This window comes from Heterodontus francisci, chromosome 7 (genome assembly GCF_036365525.1).
Source record: "Heterodontus francisci isolate sHetFra1 chromosome 7, sHetFra1.hap1, whole genome shotgun sequence".
NCBI lineage: Eukaryota > Metazoa > Chordata > Chondrichthyes > Heterodontiformes > Heterodontidae > Heterodontus > Heterodontus francisci.
Genome location: NC_090377.1, coordinates 58,493,949 through 58,515,345, shown reverse-complemented (window position 1 = coordinate 58,515,345; position 21,397 = coordinate 58,493,949). Strand labels below are relative to the sequence as shown.

The 21,397-nt window shown below is 43.5% G+C and overlaps 1 protein-coding gene across 6 annotated transcripts in view; it reads left to right on the top strand.

Annotated features, from left to right (window-relative positions):
• Positions 1–21,397, top strand: part of tank (TRAF family member-associated NFKB activator) — a 97,610-nt gene that overhangs the window by 54,913 nt on the left and 21,300 nt on the right. For all 6 annotated transcript variants that reach the window (XM_068035248.1, XM_068035247.1, XM_068035250.1 and 3 more), the window contains 2 exons: positions 1,607–1,722; positions 4,029–4,594. In XM_068035248.1, the coding sequence (XP_067891349.1) occupies positions 1,607–1,722; positions 4,029–4,594 (682 nt within the window). The remainder of the gene's footprint in view (positions 1–1,606; positions 1,723–4,028; positions 4,595–21,397) is intronic.

Genomic DNA, 21,397 nt, shown 5'->3' with positions numbered 1-21,397 from the left:
GTTTCAACAGGTCTTTCTGTGTCTTCCGGTCTTGGGAGTCACTTGCTTCTCCTTATCTGTAATTTGATTTCTTTCCCTGGTCTTCGTTTCCCCATCTCTCTACTTTATCAGGCCCAAACATGAATTAATCAAATCTGACTTTCAGTGCATGCACTTGGACTATTTTTTTTGAAAAGACCCTTTTTATTTTCTTTGCTTACCTTCCTTTCTAATCTTGGGTGTGTCCTTTCTCTGCTCCTTAAAGATTTTTCATTTCTGCTCCACTTTTCTGCTGCCCCCCCACCCCACCAGTTGACAATTGTTCCAACTTTCACAAACCCCATTCTTTCAATATGTGAGTGAGCAGTACCATGAAAGATGGACTAGCTGTGTAAAAAAAAAACATGCAAAGTGTTTGGTTTTGAAGAATGTACTTTGCAGTAACAATTTTTTGATGTAAAAGATTACTGTAAATAAGAATTGAGCTCCCATGATAGTACATACATAAATGTATGTAGAAAGCACTACTTTGCTCTACAGAGCAGAAGGTCCCTTATTTGTGCTTGCTTGAACTCATGGGATAGTAACTATGGTATTACAATTGGTCTTTGTTCTATTAACTTGGTTGGGTTGCTCCGCATCACTAAAAAGTGACCCCCTGGGAAGTTTGTACGTATGGATATAAGGTGCTTGGTTGTGAGTTGCACTATAGCTGAGGAGTCCACTGACACACACGTGGGCTTAGACTTGGAAAATGGTCTCTTGGGCTAGTTATTCGCACCTTTGAACTGTACCCCAACAAGACAAGGGGAAAAAATTGATAGAAAAAATTGTTTCTTGTATGTTGTGTGTTATCTTACAGTTCACAAGGTCATTTTATTAAGTTATTAACTGGTAGTAATAAACGATCAATGAATGCAGAACAGATATGTTATAGATGGGTACAAGGGGTGCCAGGATAGTGAAGCCAGCTTGCATTCCTGCCAGAGTCTTCAGTGAAGTACCTCTGAATTCCTGCTGGCATGAAGTCAACCCCTGAAGGGGTGATTATCTTGCCATGCTGGGATGAGCTTGAAGTAGTAATTCAGCAGGATTTATAGTGCCAATCTAGCGCTGGATCATTGTAAATGCCAAATTTAAATTGGACACAAACTTGGCAGTATAGACTGGTTATAAAACATTCAACTTCTGTGTTGAGGAATTAGTTCCAAATGTGATATTCTCCCTTGAAACTAATACTTAGTTCCGAAGTATTGTAGGTTACCACTGCAATAAATGTCATTGCATCTATAACTAAAGGTGTGATGCAAAGGGCTGTTGGTATTCATACCTGCACAAAGAAATAAAGTCATTTATTCAAAATGTGGTTCTTACCACCACCTGGTGGCCTGCCTCCCAACCAGATGATCACAGGTTCAGGAAATGTGAAAAATTGGCAGTTTTCTACTTTGCTATAAGCGCACCTTCTGTCAGCTGATCGTGTAACAGCATTGATTGTGGTCACGGCCAAGTCTGAGACCTAGACCGTCCCTCCTTTCTACTGAAGAAGGCTGTGTGATGGCAAGTGATTTATGTGGGGAAATTAACATTAAACCTCTTTGCTGACATACCAATACTTGTATTACAGAGAGAGGTTGGACTTTGCTTTTCAGCAGGTTTGTCAAGAATTTAAACAATTGTCTGCCTTAACAAAGAAACAAACGGAACTTCTGAGTAAATATAACTACAACAAAGAAATAATAAGTGAGTACTGTGCACATTTTCTTCGCATTGTACTTACGTCGTTTAGGAAATCAGATGGCATCTTTGTAAAATTGCAAAAATGCATACCTGAATATTTTTCACTAATTAGAATGTCATATAACCTCCCGTGAAAATCTTTTCATTATCTGAGACCTTTATTTTCTGGCTTTGTGATTTCACCATATTTGAAAAAGTACATTTTTTTTTTAAACTGATGGACAAACATTTAATTACAGAGGAAAAATCTGCAGATTTTATGAACGTTGTTGAAAACACAATACAGAAGACTGCTCATTAATTTTGCCATGCTGTCCAATTCTGCATATTTGTAATTCATGTCCGCCTATAAAAATGTGTTGTTACTTCTGACTGAAATAATTAAATATCTTAAAAGTCTAGGCATAAGTTTCCAATATATTGCCATCTTTGAAAAGAGGAAAAATTGTTAAAAATCAAATTTTAATCTCTGGAAATCTTTTATGTGTTCAAACGACTGAGAAATTTACTGATAATTCTAGAATATGAGTTCTTTCTCCAACCGCATGTTTTTTTTTTTCTTTCTAAATTTTATAATAAAAATGCAAGATCTGTCTTGACAGCAATTATATAATGATTGCAGGAACAGATAAAAAGGAATGTTTAATATTGGAGGTGCCAGCAATGGAATGAATTGCAAACTTCAGTTTAAAGGTTATCGGTGTCCAGTGACATTAAAATAGAAGGCAGATAATTGCAAGATTTTATCCCAATATCCCTGATTAACTTGACCCTAACAGTTATCCAGATTTTACATCCTGAGTACTCAACTTTTTAATAAAGGTCAGTTCCATCAATTGGTTACGTCTGTAGTGAGCTGGAAAGTGAGGTAAACATTCCTTCACTTCAGGCAGCTTTAAAGAAAGCTGTGAAATCGCAACATAATTTTTGCCTTACTTTTGTTTTCTGCCTTCTGCCTTTAGGCGTTCCCAGTTGCATAAGTGTCCCCTAGCTTGAAGGGAGGGGATGCAAGTGACTTGTTCTCTGAATTTTACCAGTGCTGCTCTTGAGCAGTCATTAGGAGGTACATAAACCCAATGTAATTTACCCTCCAGTTTTCCCTGTGTGTGGGCAAGCGCGAGATCACTGCTTGCCACTGTGTAGTGCAGTGAGTCAGAGCATTCTTAGGGTAGCCGGTATTAAAATGTAAATTTTGTGTGTGGGCTTTTTTAAACAAAAGGAATACTTACAATAAGCCTACAGTGGAAAAGAATATGGGTGTAACAGTTCAACTCTGTATTTCAGGGTGTAGGGATGAGGTTAATTTATATTTTCTTGTAATAATTTAGTCGTTAGTGTAGATGACTACTCATTTTAATCTCTAGAAAATTACTTTTTCTAAAAAAATATATAATTTTTTTTTCTCCTATAGGTATTTTCTGCTATCTCCTTTATTTCCTTATGCCACACACCATTCTCATCCATGAGGATGGGCACGCACTCTGCTCCCAGATCTTTGCCACTGTTAAATTGCGTCTAGGAGGTTGATATTTCTCTCTCTCTTTTTCTTTGAAGAGGCCTTTGGCTTCTAATTCGGACATCCTGATGTAACTGAGCAGAGATCAGATAATTAAGCCTAGATTTTCTAATCACTGTCACTTTAACACAAGCGGTAAGCCATTCATGATAAAATAATGATTGAAAACCAAGGCTTTAGTGTTTGGGAGTTTCATGTTTGGAGTCATGTCCTGCCAGTCCATGCTGCTGTGTTAATCTTGCAGAAGGATAGTCAGTGATCAGCTGTCATTCTAAGATGTGGATTGCTGTCCTTTCCAGCCATGGATGCTGGTATTGGAACGCCAGAGAAATTTATTTATTTTTTTAAAGTATTGCCCAGAATTTAAATGACCTCTCGGGTATTGATAGTTTTCATCGTTTATTTTCACAAGCTTAAAAATAAGTTAACATTTTTTTGGGAACAAATTACATGATACATTAATACATCTTAAAAGTACTTTTATTCCCCACCCTCAACCCCGTGTAATGTGCTTTACTTATCTTGATCTAGCTAAAGGAACTTAATGCAAATATTCTCTTAGTAATGGACTCTATTTAGTCCCTATGTTTATGATATATCACCTGCCTGATAATGTGCTGAAGGGGAGATGGTGCAAATTTCAGGATGCTAATGACTATTGAATAATGACTTGAACATTGCCCCTACATGCTGGTGCCAGAATTCTAAGTCTGTGTTACTTTCTTGCAAATTTTCTGACTTATTTTCCACATAGTTTATGATCCAATTATTGACTTTTTTTTAATTATTTCAGATATGTCTTTCTCAATGCCTATACAGTGCACCGATGAAGGAGAACAAGAACATGGAGAAGAACATTTTGTTGGGAAGAATGACAAAAGTGTATCTAAGAGTCCAATTGGATCACAAGGGCACAGAATGCATAAAGAACAGCTTCCAGTTGTTGAGTCCCTTTCTGATTTAGATGTCAAATTCCCACCCTCAGACAACGACTATGATTTCCTAAACAGCACACCAGAAAAACTAAGAACAAAAACTCCTTTCGAAGATCCTATGAGTAAAGTTGAAAAAGTGCTGTTGAAAGATGACATCCAGGACTTGGAACATAAAAATAAGGAAGAATGCACATCATTTGAAACTTTTACTGTGAGACCAACTAATGAAGCAACAACTAACCCTTTCTGTGATGAGCAAGGAAAGTCCACAAACATTAATACTTCCATAGCTGCCACAGTTGATAAGAACACATTTAGAAGTCCTTCAAGCCCTTCAATTCTTAAACCATTAAATCCTCTTCTAAATGTTGAATCTCATCAGATGGTTCCATCAGCACCAACAGAGATAAGAGGACCACAACAAGTAAGTCAAAACATTCCAGAACCAGTGCTGTAAATAATGTATTTCCATTGCATTCTTAGTTATTCAGTGATATGAGTCCATATTTCCAATTTTTGGGCCAGATTTTTTTTTGTAAAAGTGGCACTGAGTCTTATGGCACTCACAATTACTATGAGTGAACAGTACAGCTTCAGGCAAGGAGCAAATGTGTGGTTAAATGCCAATATCCAGAGTTACGTTCTGAGTTGCGTCATTCCATGTTAACTTCACGAAAGTGGCATTTTGCTGACTGCCTCATCATTCACGTATTGAATGTACAAGTTGCTGTATTTACACAGTATCATGCAGGCCCCCACCTGCCAAGCATGAGGCGCATATTATTTCACCACATGAACATTAAAACTTAAAATTGTTGCTGGGAAGAAAAGAGGGCCTATGACAAGAAATTGCCAGGTCCCTCACCGGAAAGCCATTTTTTGCATACTAGCAAACATTGTTAGAGCAAAGGACCCAGCGCCTACTCGCACCCCCGCCCCCAATATGCAAGCAGACATGGTCAGACCAATTTAGTCACATGACTAACTGGCTGTTGGAGTTTTTTGAATTTGAACTTGCCACAGAGAATTTGAACTCGCCACAGAGAATTTGAACTCTGAAAGCTTTTTACTCCTGGACTGAGAGCATCTCTCTCCTGTCTGCTCCCATCTCTTTCTCACGGAACTGAAGACCCATCGAAGACACATGAACCCCAAGAGAGAAAAGTCTCCTACAGTGAACAAAGTTTAAGAAGAATACTGGGCCCCAACGAAAAGCAAGAATTGCCTACAAGCATGAACACCTACAAAAGAACTACAGTGAGTTCAAAGCACAGTAACAAGAAACTCTTCTGATATTACCTCAAACTTCTCTATTTTTTCTTCTCTTTTTCTGTCTCTATTTGCACATGCGTATCACGTATGCGTGCTAGCGTGGGGTGCGGTGTGTATCCGTAGGCGTTAACTGAATTAGAGTTTAAGTTTTAATAAATTTCACTTTTTTCTTCTTTAAACCTAAGAAGGTCTGTTTGTGCTCATTTCTTTGGCTTATAATTGGAAAGCGGCGAACAAGGCTTCACCAAGGGGGAGCTCAAAACACGGTATGTTTACAAACAAAACCCTTTCACAATAAGATCAGGTGAAGGCTGAAAGAGACCCCTAGACACCTTTCTCACCTGGTTGTTACAGAAATTTGGGTGCTAGCGTCCGGGACTTTACCCACAGACAAACAAGAAAAATTGGAAGTGGGAAGCCAAATTGTTCCCAATAAAAAAAAAGAGCAAGATTAATACAGGTTTTCTTGTGGTTGTGTGTGACTGAATACTAACATGTCTGCAACTGAAGCGAGTAGCTCTCTAAGCGAGGGTGAAGTAACTTGGGATAAGTTAAAAGCACTGTCTATTGGAGGAGTTGAGAAAAATGGCTGAGCAGTGTGGGATCACTGTACGTGGCAAGGCTAGGAAGTCTGAACTCCTAAGGCTAGTGGTCAACCATTTTTCCCTTGAATCTGAAGAAGTAGAAGCAATGTTAGAAGTAGACCCAGACAGGGTACTGCTAGCAAAGATACAATTGGAACAAAAGAAACTTGAATTAGAAAACAGGGAAAGAGACAGGGAAAAGAGAGAGAGGGGCAGGAGAGGGAGAAAGAGAAAGCCTTCCAGAAGGAATGGGAAGAGAAAGAAAGACAGGAGAGATAAAGAATATTCCAGAAAAAATGTGAAGAGAGTTGAAGCAGCTTGAGTTAACTAGGGGGTGACAGAGTAACCCCAGTGAAAGCATAGCCAATATGGAGGAGCAGAATTCAGGGCTGGGTACAAAATTTCTAAAACTCACTCAGTTAATTCCAAAATTCAATGAGGAAAATGTGGAAGTGTTTTTTGTGTCTTTTGAGAAACTGGCAAGGCAGCTAAAATGGCCAGCTGAGACCTGGTCTCTTTTAATACAAAACAAGCTAACTGTAAAAGGTTTATTCCTTATTGCCAAATAAGAGTTAATCAATTTATGAACTGACCAAAGATGCTATTCTCGGGGCATATGATTTAGTACCCGTAGGCGTGTATCCGTAGGCGTTAACTGAATTAGAGTTTAAGTTTTAATAAATTTCACTTTTTTCTTCTTTAAACCTAAGAAGGCCTGTTTGTGCCCATTTCTTTGCCTTACAATTAGAAAGCAGTGAACAAGGATTCACCGAGGGGGAGCTCAAAACACAGTGTGTTTAAAGTTAAACCCTGTTACAATAAGACCAGGTGAAGGCTGAAAGAGACCCCTAGACACCTTTCTCACCTGGTCATAATGGCGGTTGTACAAAAACCTTATCACAGAAAGTTAAGTCTTGTCATTTGAGACCCAAGTATTCTTAACAATATGATAATTACTGCCAGTCAATCTCGCTGACACTTGAAGATTTACTGTTACAACTGTGGAGTCTCATTCCTTCAGGTATTTAATAGTTGTTGGAGATTTCAAAAATATTAAATTAAAACTTTTCTTTCCTTTTCCTTCCTGTCTCTCTCATAATCCAATCTTTCTTTCTCTTTTTCTCTTACTGTATCTGATTTGACATTGAATTCACTCACTTGAAACTTCCTTCCACTGTTTATTTCTCAACCCTCCAATCTGATTGTTTAAGGAGATACATTGTTGCTTGCTTTCCCTCACTGCACCTTTATCAGCTCGCATTTTCAGCAAATTATTGGCCAAAAATGTTTTGAGCTGAAGAGTGCAGTAACAAGTATAACTCATGACAGACATGATTAGATGCCCTGCAAATGCTAAATTTGGCCCAGAATGTTTGTCTAGATCTCGTTATTTTTGGCCAGTCACTAAGCAAAGGATTTTCATTATTATGCGAGATCTGATGATATGATTCTCATGATACTATTGAAACTGTGGTGTGGTTGAGTTAGGAGCTGCATGCTCATAATGTTTAACTCTGCAAATAGATGTAAGACTGAGTAAAGATTGGCTCCAGTACTGTCCTTCACCAACTGGCTATCTAGAAAATAACATGGTCACAGAGAATGGTTGCCTAAAGGTGAAAGTTGGAAGCTAAGAATTTTTTTTCAGGCAGAGAACTATAATTCTAGTAGACATTGTGAGAAATTGCAAAAAGCAAATGTAAATTATTTGGGTATGATTACCCTCCGATGTTCTTGGAGTTTGAACTATATGACCAGTGAAAGAATGAAGTAGATATGTGGACATGGGTTACGTCCCTACCAGAGAGGAAACAAGGCATGGTCTTGGCATTGCCACTTCCTACCAGAATTAAAATCAAAAATAAAGTATTCGGTGAGCTGGATGTCCATCAGTTGATACTGAGGGACCTTTGGATCTTCTGTTAGAGTTCTTGGATGAAGTTTACAAGAAAGATGATCTACTAAATGCCTATGAGGTATGGTCAGACTTCGATAGATTTCGGAAAGCAGATGATTTCACAATGAAGAAATATATCATGGACTTCAACAGACTGTGTAAAAGTTTGAGGAAATTCAATTTAGAGATCCCTATTTCAGTGCTAGCATTTAAATTGCTGCAGTGCGTTAAGGTGTCTCATTTGGACAGGCATAACTAGTTCTAACTGGTGTTCAGTTCGCAAAGCGAGAACTGTTGGATCAGATGTCTGCTGCCTTGAAAAGATTTCTGGGGAAACTGTCATTTCCTGCAGCCTTGGTAGAATAAAAGGGACATTCTGGTGTAACAAGAATAGAGGACTCAATGATTGCTAGATTTTGAAATGGTCGAAATGGAAAAGGTTTACTAGACCTGGAATGGGCGAGTTGTTTTATGAGGAAAGGTTGGACAGGCTAGGCTTGTATCTGCTGGAGTTTAGAACAGTAAGAGGCGACTTGATTGAAACATATAAGATCCTGAAGTGTCTTGATAGGGTGGATGTTGAAAGGATGTTTCCACTTGTGGGAGAATCTAGGACTAGGGGTCACTGTTTAAAAATAAGGGGTCGCCCATTTAAGACAGAGATGAGGAGAAATTTTTTTCTCTCAGAGGGTCATGAGTCTTTGGAACTGTTCCTCAAAAGGCGATGTAAGAGAGTCTTTAAATATTTTTAAAGCAGAGGTAGATAGATTCTTGATAAACAAGTGGGTGAAAGGTTATTGGGGGTAGGTGGAAGTATGGAGTTGAGGTTATAATCAGATCAGCCATGATCTTGTTGAATGGCGGAGAGGCCGAGTGACTTACTCCTAATTCGTATGATCGTATGTTCAGATACTGGATGCAGGCATCAGTACAATGGAAGGGTTACATACAGATGAAATGAGGATGAAAGTACCTTTAGCAGATCTGGCTATTATGGCAGAAGACAGAATTGGAACAGCAACAATAGACAAATAAATCCCAGGAATGCCGAAGAAACTGTTAATAAGTGCTTCAGGTGTGACTTGAAATACCATCATGTGATGAACTGCCCAAAGCAGAGAAGCAGAGTCCACAAAATGACACATGATGCAGAGAATTCTGAGACAACAGATGAAGATGATAAATCCAAATGGATTGCACTGGTCACTAGGAGTTTTCATCTTGTGATGAATTGGTTCGTCACAGACTCATTCAACTGTGCCATGCTAGATAGTGCATGTACTTTGTATGTAGATCAAATTGGTTAAAATGTTATCTGGGTTCACTAAGTAGTCAATCTGGATGCAAGGTTAAGGAGTGTATAAGTACTACTTGCTTTAGTTTTGGTGATGACAACATTGAAGTCACTGAAGAGAGTTGTAATTCCATGTAAAATAGCTGGAGTAAGTCATTTTTTTCAGTTGTGATGTAGTCTCTAGTGAGATACCTATGCTGTTGAGTAAACTTTCTATGAAAAAGGCACAAATGAAATTTGACATGGAACATGATATGGCAATAGTTTTTGGAGAGTCAGTGGATCTGCAGTTTTCCAGTCAGGGCATTATTGTTGTATGGAATGGACTCTGAAAGGATTCATGTAGGGATCAATGAAATGCTGCTTGAAATTTTAGCTGATCAACCAGACTGCAAGCTGACAACTGCTCTGGCATGGGCAGTTCATGCAAAGAATTCACTCCAAATGGTTGGAGGGTATAGTCCCCGTTAATTGATCTATGGGCAAGATACCAAATTGCCATCTGTTCTGTGAGATAGTCCTCCTCTAGAAGGTACGAGAAGTTTCTTTTTTTTCCCTGCACATTTGAATGCTTTATATGCAGGGAGACAAGTCGAGCTCTCAGAAAGTTTGAAGAGCTCTGAGGCATCCTATAAGACTATCTGAGACAATCTTAATGCAGGAGACTTGCTGTATTTTAAAAGAGAGGGTAATAGGGAATGGAAAGTAAAGGCTTGCTCGGGTCTGGAAAAAAAAACGACCTGAATCCGACAGAACCACATTGGACCGCAGCCCGACTAGGCCCGAGTCCTTCCATTTTTTCCCACGCCCAACCCGACCATAGTGCACTCACTGTACTTACCACTTTTGGATGGATGGAATGGAAGGAAGCTGCACTGCTGCAGCATGAGCACGTGACATCATAGAGACGCTCACTGCGCAGACTCAGAGTCTGTGGAGCACTGTGTGTGTCTGACCCTGACCCGGACCTGACCCATACTGACCCGACCCCAAAAGCTGCACCTGGAAGAGCGACCCGAACCAGACACATGTCGTCTGGTCCCGTGGAGTTCGGGTCAGGTAGCAGGCCTTTAATGGAAAGGCCCTAGCAAGGTAATAACTTGTGATGGCAATTCAGTACTTATCAAAATGGCAATCATGGACTCTGAGCAGCTGATAGAAGTAAACAAGGCATCTTGTATCTCAAATGCTTATGTGTTTTGTGATGAAGGTCCTGAGGAACAGAATACGGTAGGTCAAGGGCTGGATAGTGGTAATGATAATGACGCACAGGACCGAGTTATATCCAAAGGTCAATTGCCCAGAGTGGGTATCCGTGTGACATATATTCCAGAGGGATCCAGTGAATGGAGGGATGCAACAATTGTGAAAAGCTACTGGCAAGTTTAAATATAGGTTTAATGTTCAGGATGATGGCCAAGAAGCGAGGACTGGCAGAATGGGGAAAAAGAATGGAAAATACAAAAGCACAGTGCAAGTTCAGATCCTGGGTCTGAAAATTATTCTTGCGTCAGAAAATTATCACGTGCCGGAGAAAGACTCTGCAGTAGTCTAAGAGGGAGATCTCACAGCAATAGTCTCGACAGGCATCAAAGTGCAAGTTGAGGCAGTAGCTTGAATAGATTACACAATGTATTGAAGGCCACAGAGCAGTCTTGGAACAGAACTAGAAGCAGAAGCCCTTATGATCATGAAGCTTTGGTGACTGCCAATAAACTTGAGGATGAAGAGAAGCAAAGGGAATTGGATAGTTGGGGAGAGCTGATAAGGGGCAACCAGCTTAGTGGCTTAGGTGGATTTGTATTGAAAAAGTCCTTGCATATCAGACTCACAAGGCTAAAGTGAGGCTAGCTGCCAGGTGGTTTGAAGAGTGCCTGGGTGATACAGATGTTGGAGTGGATTCTCCCACAGCTGGAAAAGTAATCAATCTTTGTGGCTCTTTTCGTCTCATATTCATCGGAGTGCAGATCAATTGACTTAAAAGCTGCATTTCTGCAGGGTGGTACTTTTCAGAGAGAAGTGTTGCTGAAACTGCCCAAAGAGACAGCAGATGGAAACTAAACAAATGTTTCTGTGGCCTGACTGATCTATCCAGAGTGTGGTATTTTTCAGTGAGATATGCTTTACTGAAAACAGGCTGTGTTCAACTAAAAGCTGATCCTGCAATGTTTTACTGGTATCATAAAGGGCAATTTTCAAGCATCTTCATGATGCATGTTGATGTCTTAAGTGGTGGTACTGCAGAATTTGAGAAATGTTATTTAGATTAGAGTAGAATTTAAAACTGGGAGTTAGGCCTCTTGGGCTTTTAAATATATTGGTTTAAATATTAAAAAGAGTACATCTGGAATAATTTTAAATCATCAATCCTATTTACAGAGTTGCCACTCCCTTCCCAGTTAACAGTGCTCTATCATCATAGAAAGATGAGTAGATCTAAAGAAGAGACAGAGCAATTGTGAAGCTTGATTGTCAGTCAAACTGGTTGGGCACTCAGACTAGACCAGATGTGTTGGAGCTAAGTACTACGATTAAACAGGCGAAAATTGATAATGTTTAAGGTGCAAATAAAGCATGAAAAAAATTAAATCTTGAGAAATGCATACTTAAGTTCCCATCCTTGGGTGACCCAAAAACATGATACTAGTCATTTTTAGTGTTGCTTCACATGCTACTGTTCCTGATGGGTATTTGAATGCAGTTGGTTTCATAATATTTTTGATGGGAGCAAATGTTGTCCTTCAGCTTGGGAAGTAAAGAAAATAAAAAGGGTTGTTAAAACTTAGCTGCCGAAACATTGGCTCTTGAGGCAGTAGATGTAGGATTCTATTTATCAAATATTTTAAGTGCAATTCTATACAAGGACGTACTGAAGATAGTATATACGTTGAATGTTATGCAGATTCCTTGTGGGAAAAGTACACTCTACAAAAAGTGAGAGTAAAAAAAGGTTATGGATTGACCTTGCTGGGTTGAAACAAATGCTGGAGAGAAAGGAAATCTCAAATGGGTGGATGCAAGTCATCAACTATCAGATTACTTAACAAGAAATGTTTGTGCAAAGAAATTGTTAGAGGTCCTAGAGGAGGGGCGTCTCACAATATAGTGCTTTGTACAAAATATGGAGGTTTTTGATTTTGTTTTGAAATTTTGGTTGTACCTATGAAATTTTTTTTTAAAGAGGAAGAAGAGAATCTATTAATTGTATATAAATTGTGTTTATTTGTTTGCAAGTGGTGAGCATTAACTGGGGTTTCACTTGAGCACATATAAAGAGATGCTTATGGAAATTGTGGTGTGGTTGGAGGTGCATGCTTGTAATGTTTAACTCTGTAAATAAATCTAAGACTAAGTAAAGATTAGCTCCAGTACTATCATTCCCCAACTGGCTTTCTAGAAAATAACAACTAATAAGTATAAAACTACTACATATAAGGTATTACGGCCAGGTGAGGAGGGGGTCTCAGGGTCTCCTCTTGCCACTTCCTCCTCTTTGACCGTGGTTGTGCTTATCAACTCCATGAGTGTTTTACCTTTTTTCTTTTACTATGATCGTGTAAGAACCAATTGGACAGATTTTCTTGAGTTTAAACCAGAAAGAGGTAGGTTTATTATTCTTAACACTCTAACCTGATTTTAAAAATACACTACACATTCACACGAGTACCTCATGCACAAATAGATTACAGGAGGGAAAATAGATTTGGTGGTTGGATTAAAGTCCAGAATAAATGGAACTTAGAGTCTGTAAAGTAGACGATCCAGTAGTCCTCAGCTGAAACTGTATTCTTGAAGATTTTGGCTGGTTTGCTTTGCTCAGGGTTTTCTTGAAGGCAGAATGTGTAGTTGGCTCTCTTTCACTGGTTGCTGGCTGTAGCAGTCTGTAGGCTTGGAGGATCCCCCAGCCGCAGACGGTTTTCAAACTTGATGTTTTCTGAGGATAGGGAAAGAGAAGAGAGAGACTGCGAGCAGCAGCCTTCTCTGCTGCTGTACACTCAGTTACTGCTGGTCTTCTGTCTGTGTAACAAAGCTGCTAGTTTCTTCAGTGATGAACAGGTGGTCACATGGTTCTCTCAATCCCTTTTGTTTCAATGAGATCTTTCTGGAATTTTCTAATGAAATTCAAGGTTCTACATTCTACAGGATGTTCGTTCACGCTTGGAGGGGGTTGGCTCTTTCAAAGTCAGTGTGTGAGGATGACCTTGAATGTTGTGCTAACGAAGCCATTTTAGGTCATTCAATCACTTGGAGTGAGCCATTGCCCTGGCTGGGCTTCTTGTTAGATTTTCTGTCTCCAGTTCAATCTCCTGGTATTTCAGATGTAAATGGCAGTGCCCACCTTGGCTGCTAGTTTTTTTAAAAGTTACTGTAGGATTTTTCCCATTAAAAGTCTAAGGCAAGTTTCCAACTGATGAAATTAATATTTCTCATTTGGCATATAGGGTTTTCTTGACCGTATCCGTTACTGATTCAGATTGACATCATCCCAAGGTAGTTTATCCCCATATGGTTTGGGAGAATGGAGAAAGCACCTTCCTGTCGCAGCTGGGGATCTGTGGAATACTAGCCAGGGTTCAGTAAGTGACTGCATTCACTAGATCTCGCGTGTTTTATTTTGGAAAGAACTTTTTATTTTTGATAGTTTGGCAGCAACATAGCTGTGAATACAGTTTTATGTGGCTGCATTTCTCAATGCATAGGGAGCTGTAGATAGGCCTCACGTTGCCTTATGAGCCCCTTCGAATAACCCATTGAATTTCCTAACCAGAAAAGGATCCCACTCCCTCCATGTCTAATTAGTTTCTAACCAAACAATGAATCTTGCATGCTAGTGCCTGCTTTGCTGGTAACTGTCAAGTGGCATTTTAGTTTGCTGTTTTTTTAGGAAGACTTAACTATGTGTATAGCTAGCTCCTCAGTAACAAAAGCCATCCTTTGCACCTGGCTGTTGAATCCATTGTGAATGTCTACCTTTGCAGCTTGACATCAGTACAGTGAGGCAAATGCAGACACACTTATGCTAGTAAGAGGAAAAGTGGAATGCTAAAGGTTTGCTTTAGGTACGTGGTGTCTGGAAGGGCTACTAAATGGGAATTTTACATTGTGGTGATTGCTTTGGCCTCGTTGCTGAAGGCCCCAGTTGATGACCAGCTGTTCTGGAAGAAGGACCTGGATGCCAACATCAAGGAAGATCTGGAATCTGCAAAATTTTCAGCCCTGGCTGATAGAGAAATGCATTGCCAGATCATCAAGGAGAGGTTTCCAGAGATTAATAGCATCCGCTTGTCTAAACTTTTCTCACTAAATCTTCCCACCGTTCTGGACATTCATACCAGATCTAAAAGAAAGACAAACTTGGATTTATATATTGCCTTTCATGTCCTCAGGATGTGCTAAAGTGCTTCACAACCAATTAATTACTTTTGAAGTGCAGTCACTACTGTTTTTCAGACACCATGTCAAACATTCTCAATTAAGGTCTCCGAACATGTAAGCTACATTACCTTGCCAGAATTGCAAGAACGTGAGAGAACAGAACCATGTCAGTGAACAATATTGCTTTAATTGTTTTGATGCCCAATCCTAATTAAAGCTATTCAGCATGCTTTACCCTGGATGCTTTGACGTTTGTCCTTGCCTTTAATCTGGCCCAAATGTTACATCCAAAATCTCAGACCTTCTTGTTGATGGCATCACTGGTGAAAGGAGGTGATTGCTTGGCCGGTGGATACCTTCTTTGCTAGTGAAAATCTGGATGAGCTCACTTAAGATACCCACTAAAAAACCCAATAATATGAAGCAGAAAAAATTGCTTTTGTTCTTTGAAACAACTAAGCAATATCTATTTGAGGTTTCTCAAGTCTTAGAGTATTTCCAGCATCTGTTTGAAATTAGTAAAATTACATGTCATCACAATGGTTGGAAAGTCTGAACATTTGACTTTTAAGTTCCTCACATAGAAAATTGCAATATTGGCTTTAATTTTGGCTTGAAGAGTTAATGAACTGCAAAAAAAGTCTGAAAATAACAAAAACACCATCAGTTAAGATAACCATGAAACTGTTGAATTGTTGTAAAAAACCCAACTGGTTCACTAGTATCTTTTTAGGAAGGAAACTTACCATCCTCACCCAGCCTTGACTTTATTTGACTCAAATCTCTGAACTGGCCTAGCAAGTTCATCAGTTATATCACGCTGCTACAAAGAATTGCAGACGTTGAAGAAGATGGCCCACCACCTCTCAAGGCAGCTCGGGATGGGCAATAAATTCTGGCCATGCCAGCGATTTGCACATCCCAAAAATGATTTTTTTTTTTAAGCCCTTGATGATGAGATTTGAGTTAAAATAATTCGAGTTTCTGATTTTAAAAAATCTTATTCAACTTTATTCTAAGCAAGAAATTCTTCTTAGTATGGTTCAGCCTTTCTCCTAATACCTTTTTGACCTTCCTTATCCAACCTTGCTATTTTGGCTGGCAGTATTTGTTTTTTTTTATTCATTCGTGGGATGTGGGCGTCACTGGCCAGGCCAGCATTTATTGCCCATCCCTAATTGCCCTCCAGAAGGTGGTGGTGAGCTGCCTTCTTGAACCGCTGCAGTCCATTTGGGGTAGATATACCCACAGTGCTGTTAGGAAGGGAGTTCCAGGATTTTGACCCAGCGACAGTGAAGGAACGGCAATATAGTTCCAAATCAGGATGGTGTGTGACTTGGAGGGAACTTGCAGGTGGTGGTGTTCCCATGTATTTGCTGCCCTTGTCTTTCTTGTTGGTAGGGGTCGCGGGTTTGGAAAGTGCTGTCGAAGGAGCCTTGGTGCATTGCTGCAGTGCATCTTGTAGATGGTACACACTGCTGCCAATGTGCGTCAGTGGTGGAGGGAGTGAATGTTTGTTTGTAGATGGGGTGCCAATCAAACGGGCTGCTTTGTCCTGGATGGTGTCGAGCTTCTTGAGTGTTGTTGGAGCTGCACCCATCCAGGCAAGTGGAGAGTATTCCATCACACTCCTGACTTGTGCCTTGTAGATGGTGGACAGGCTTTGGGGAGTCAGGAGGTGAGTTACTCTGCGCAGGATTCTTAGCCTCTGACCTGCTCTTGTAGCCACGGTATTTATATGGCTACTCCAATTCAGTTTCTGGTCAATGGTAGCCTCTAGGATGTTGATAGTGGGGGATTCAGCGATGGTAATGCCGTTGAATGTCAAGGGGAGATGGTTAGATTCTCTCTTGTTGGAGATGGTCATTGCCTGGCATTTGTGTGGCTCGAATGTTACTTGCCACTTCTCAGCCCAAGCCTGGAATTGTATACAGATTTAGTCTCCAATGAACTAACAATTACCCCTTGCCCACAGTATATTGTACACGGTACTTCATGGATGCCCACTATCTCCTGTCTATTAAGGAAAGCAGCAAACACCCCATTGTATTGGGGAACCGAGTGTACAGTAATGCTGCTTTTTACCTCTGGATCTTGCGTCCAAATCTAGCCCAGACTCCTGGGAGGAAGATTTTCTCTGTCTGTTGGCTGTAAGAGTCCTATGTGAAATAAGTTTTGTAAATCTCAGTCTAATTTCTTGCACGTAACTAAACCCAATTTGGCCCTAACTGGCAATGTTACTCAGATCAGCTAATGGATTGGTGTGAAAAATAAGGAGCAGTGTGTAAGGGCAGACTGGTGCAGTAGAAGCTGCTCTTCCTGGGTTTGGCTGAGCACATGTTGTGGCAGAGTACAAAAAATTTTACTTTGCATATAGCTTTGCTAAATCTGAACTTGAAGTGCTTCATGTTGACATTGGCTATCTGAAATAGTGTTTGCTTCCCCCTCCTCCATATGTCTGACTTCACTAAAACAAGCTTATTTAGTGATCAAATTAATTATTCACAATGATCAAGCAATTTAGTTATTAACCATTTCCAGTATTTCCATTGTAAGGATATGATCAATATCCCAGACATCTGATGGCCAATTAGCTTTTGATACCTGAAAGCAATTTAAATCATAGAGTCATTTATCGGATAGAAGGAGGCCATTTGGCCATCAAATCCATGCTGGCTCTCCCCGGAGAAATCCAGTCACTCCCACTCCACCACTCAATCCCCATAGTCCAGCAAGTTTATTTCCTTCAAGTGCTCATCCAATTTCCTTTTGAAATCATTGTCTCCACTTCCACCATCCTCATGGCAGCGAGTTCCTGGCCATTACCACTCACTGCGTAAAAAGTTCTTACATTACCCTTGCATCTCTCGCCCAAAACCTTCAATCTGTGTCCCCTAGTCCTTGTACCATTTGTTAATGGGAAGTTTCTCCTTATCTAACTAGTCTAAACCTCCCATAATCTTGTACACCTCGATCAAATCTCCTCTTTCTTCCAGGAGAACAAACCCAGTTTTCCAACCTAACCTGGAACTAGTATCCTCCACCCTGGAAAAATTCTGGTAAATCTCCTCTGCCTCCTATCAAAGGACCCTCGGATTCTTCCTCAGAACTGAGGAATACTCTAGTTGGGGTTTAAAGAGAGCTTTATAAAGGTTCAGCATAACTTCTCTTCTTTTGTACTCTGTGCCTTTAATTATGAAACCTAAGATCCCATATGCTTTGCTGACCACTCTCTCAATATGTCCTGCCATCTTGAAGGATCAATGCCCATGCATACCCAGGTCTCTCTCATCCTGCACACTCGGTAGAACTGTGCCATTATGTCAGTATTGCCTCACCCTATCCCTTCTGCCAAAATGGCACACCTCACACTTGTCTGTATTAAATTCCATCTGCCACTTGTCTGGCCATTCTACTAGCCTATCTATGATTCGTATCATCCTCCCTGTTTGCCCCACCTCCAAGTTTGGTATCATTGGCAAATTGTGACATTCTATTCTGTATTCCAAGATCCAAGTCATTTATATATAGCAAAAAATCAGTGGTCCTAGCACTGACCCTTAGGGAACACCACTGTCCACCATCCTCCAGTCTAGAAAACAAACATTTCCTCCAACTCGATGTGTTCTGCCCTTAAGCCAATTGGACACTGATCCTGCTATTCCATGAGCCTCAAGTTTGTTTAGCAGCCTTTTATGTGGTACCTTATCAAGCACTTCCTTAAAATCCATACAAGCAACATCCGCCACATTTCCATCATCAACCTTCTCGGTGGCTCCATCAAAGAATTCATTTCGCTTAGTCGAGCATGATCTGTCCTTAATTAACTCAAAATTCTCCCAACAGTGCATTGATTTTTTTTTTCCCCTGCTTATTGTTTCTAATTCCTTACCCACCACTGATATTAAACTAACTGGCCTGTAGATGCATAGACTGTCCTTGCACCCTTTCTTGAATAAAGGGTGTCACATTTGCCATTCTCCAATAATATCACTCTCGCTCTCTCTTTCTTCCCCCTCTCTCTCTCTCTCTCTCTCTCTCTCGTCCCCCCCCCTCTCTCTCTCTCTTCCCCTCTCTCGCTCCCCCCTCCACCCTCTCTCTCTCTCTCACTCTCTCTCTCTCCCCCCCCACTCTCTCTCTCTCCCCCCCCCCACTCTCTCTCTCTCCCCCCCCCCACTCTCTCTCTCTCCCCCCCCCACTCTCTCTCTCCCCCCCCCCACTCTCTCTCTCCCCCCCCCCACTCTCTCTCTCCCCCCCCCCACTCTCTCTCTCCCCCCCCACTCTCTCTCTCTCCCCCCCCACTCTCTCTCTCCCCCCCCCACTCTCTCTCTCCCCCCCCCACTCTCTCTCTCTCCCCCCCCCACTCTCTCTCTCCCCCCCCCCACTCTCTCTCTCCCCCCCCCCACTCTCTCTCTCCCCCCCCCACTCTCTCTCTCCCCCCCCCACTCTCTCTCTCCCCCCCCCACTCTCTCTCTCCCCCCCCCACTCTCTCTCTCCCCCCCCCACTCTCTCTCTCCCCCCCCACTCTCTCTCTCCCCCCCCACTCTCTCTCTCCCCCCCCACTCTCTCTCTCCCCCCCCACTCTCTCTCTCCCCCCCCACTCTCTCTCTCCCCCCCCACTCTCTCTCTCCCCCCCCACTCTCTCTCTCCCCCCCCACTCTCTCTCTCCCCCCCCACTCTCTCTCTCCCCCCCCACTCTCTCTCTTCCCCCCCCCACTCTCTCTCTCTCTCCCCCCCCCACTCTCTCTCTCTCCCCCCCCCCCACTCTCTCTCTCTCCCCCCCCCCACTCTCTCTCTCTCCCCCCCCCCCACTCTCTCTCTCTCCCCCCCCCCCACTCTCTCTCTCTCCCCCCCCCCCCACTCTCTCTCTCTCCCCCCCCCCCCACTCTCTCTCTCTCCCCCCACTCTCTCTCTCCTCCCCCCCCACTCTCTCTCTCCCCCCCCCACTCTCTCTCTCCCCCCCCCACTCTCTCTCTCCCCCCCCCACTCTCTCTCTCCACCCCCCACTCTCTCTCTCCCCCCCCACTCTCTCTCTCCCCCCCCCACTCTCTCTCTCCCCCCCCCACTCTCTCTCTCCCCCCCCCCCCACTCTCTCTCTCCCCCCCCCACTCTCTCTCTCCCCCCCCCACTCTCTCTCTCCCCCCCCCCACTCTCTCTCTCCCCCCCCCCACTCTCTCTCTCCCCCCCCCCACTCTCTCTCTCCCCCCCCCCACTCTCTCTCTCCCCCCCCACTCTCTCTCTCCCCCCCCACTCTCTCTCTCCCCCCCCCACTCTCTCTCTCCCCCCCCCACTCTCTCTCTCCCCCCCCCACTCTCTCTCTTCCCCCCCCCACTCTCTCTCTTCCCCCCCCCACTCTCTCTCTTCCCCCCCCCCTCTCTCTCTTCCCCCCCCACTCTCTCTCTCCCCCCCCACTCTCTCTCTCCCCCCCCACTCTCTCTCTCCCCCCCCACTCTCTCTCTCCCCCCCCACTCTCTCTCTCCCCCCCCACTCTCTCTCTCCCCCCCCACTCTCTCTCTCCCCCCCCACTCTCTCTCTCCCCCCCCACTCTCTCTCTCCCCCCCCCACTCTCTCTCTCCCCCCCCCACTCTCTCTCTCTCCCCCCCCCACTCTCTCTCTCTCCCCCCCCCACTCTCTCTCTCTCCCCCCCCCACTCTCTCTCTCTCCCCCCCCCACTCTCTCTCTCTCCCCCCCCCACTCTCTCTCTCTCCCCCCCCCACTCTCTCTCTCTCCCCCCCCCACTCTCTCTCTCTCCCCCCCCCACTCTCTCTCTCTCCCCCCCCACTCTCTCTCTCTCCCCCCCCACTCTCTCTCTCTCCCCCCCCACTCTCTCTCTCTCCCCCCCCACTCTCTCTCTCTCCCCCCCCACTCTCTCTCTCTCCCCCCCCACTCTCTCTCTCTCCCCCCCCACTCTCTCTCTCTCCCCCCCCACTCTCTCTCTCTCCCCCCCCACTCTCTCTCTCTCCCCCCCCACTCTCTCTCTCTCCCCCCCCACTCTCTCTCTCTCCCCCCCCACTCTCTCTCTCTCCCCCCCCACTCTCTCTCTCTCCCCCCCCACTCTCTCTCTCTCCCCCCCCACTCTCTCTCTCTCCCCCCCCACTCTCTCTCTCTCCCCCCCCACTCTCTCTCTCTCCCCCCCCACTCTCTCTCTCTCCCCCCCCACTCTCTCTCTCTCCCCCCCCACTCTCTCTCTCTCCCCCCCCACTCTCTCTCTCTTCCCACCCCACTCTCTCTCTCTTCCCCCCCCCTCTCTCTCTCTTCCCCCCCCCCCACTCTCTCTTCCCCCCCCCACTCTCTCTCTCTCCCCCCCCACTCTCTCTCTCTCCCCCCCCACTCTCTCTCTCTCCCCCCCACTCTCTCTCTCTCCCCCCCGCTCTCTCTCTCTCCCCCCCGCTCTCTCTCTCTCCCCCCCGCTCTCTCTCTCTCCCCCCCGCTCTCTCTCTCTGCCCCCCCCCCCGCTCTCTCTCTCTCCCCCCCGCTCTCTCTCTCTGCCCCCCCCCCCCGCTCTCTCTCTCTGCCCCCCCCCCCCGCTCTCTCTCTCTGCCCCCCCCCCCCCGCTCTCTCTCCACCCCCACCCCCCCCTACTCTCGCTGGATGCCTATAGAATACCGCTCATACCATGATCATACTGTTTTTACTTCTTAATTCTTACCAGATGGATTCTATCCTTGCCCTCTCAAGGGCATCCCCTCTTTCCAACACTGCAATGTCTTCCCTAATCAGTGCTGCCACCCACCTCCCTTTTTTCCTTCTCTATCTTTTCTGAACACTTTATATCCTTGTAAATTAAGTGCCCAGTCCTCACCA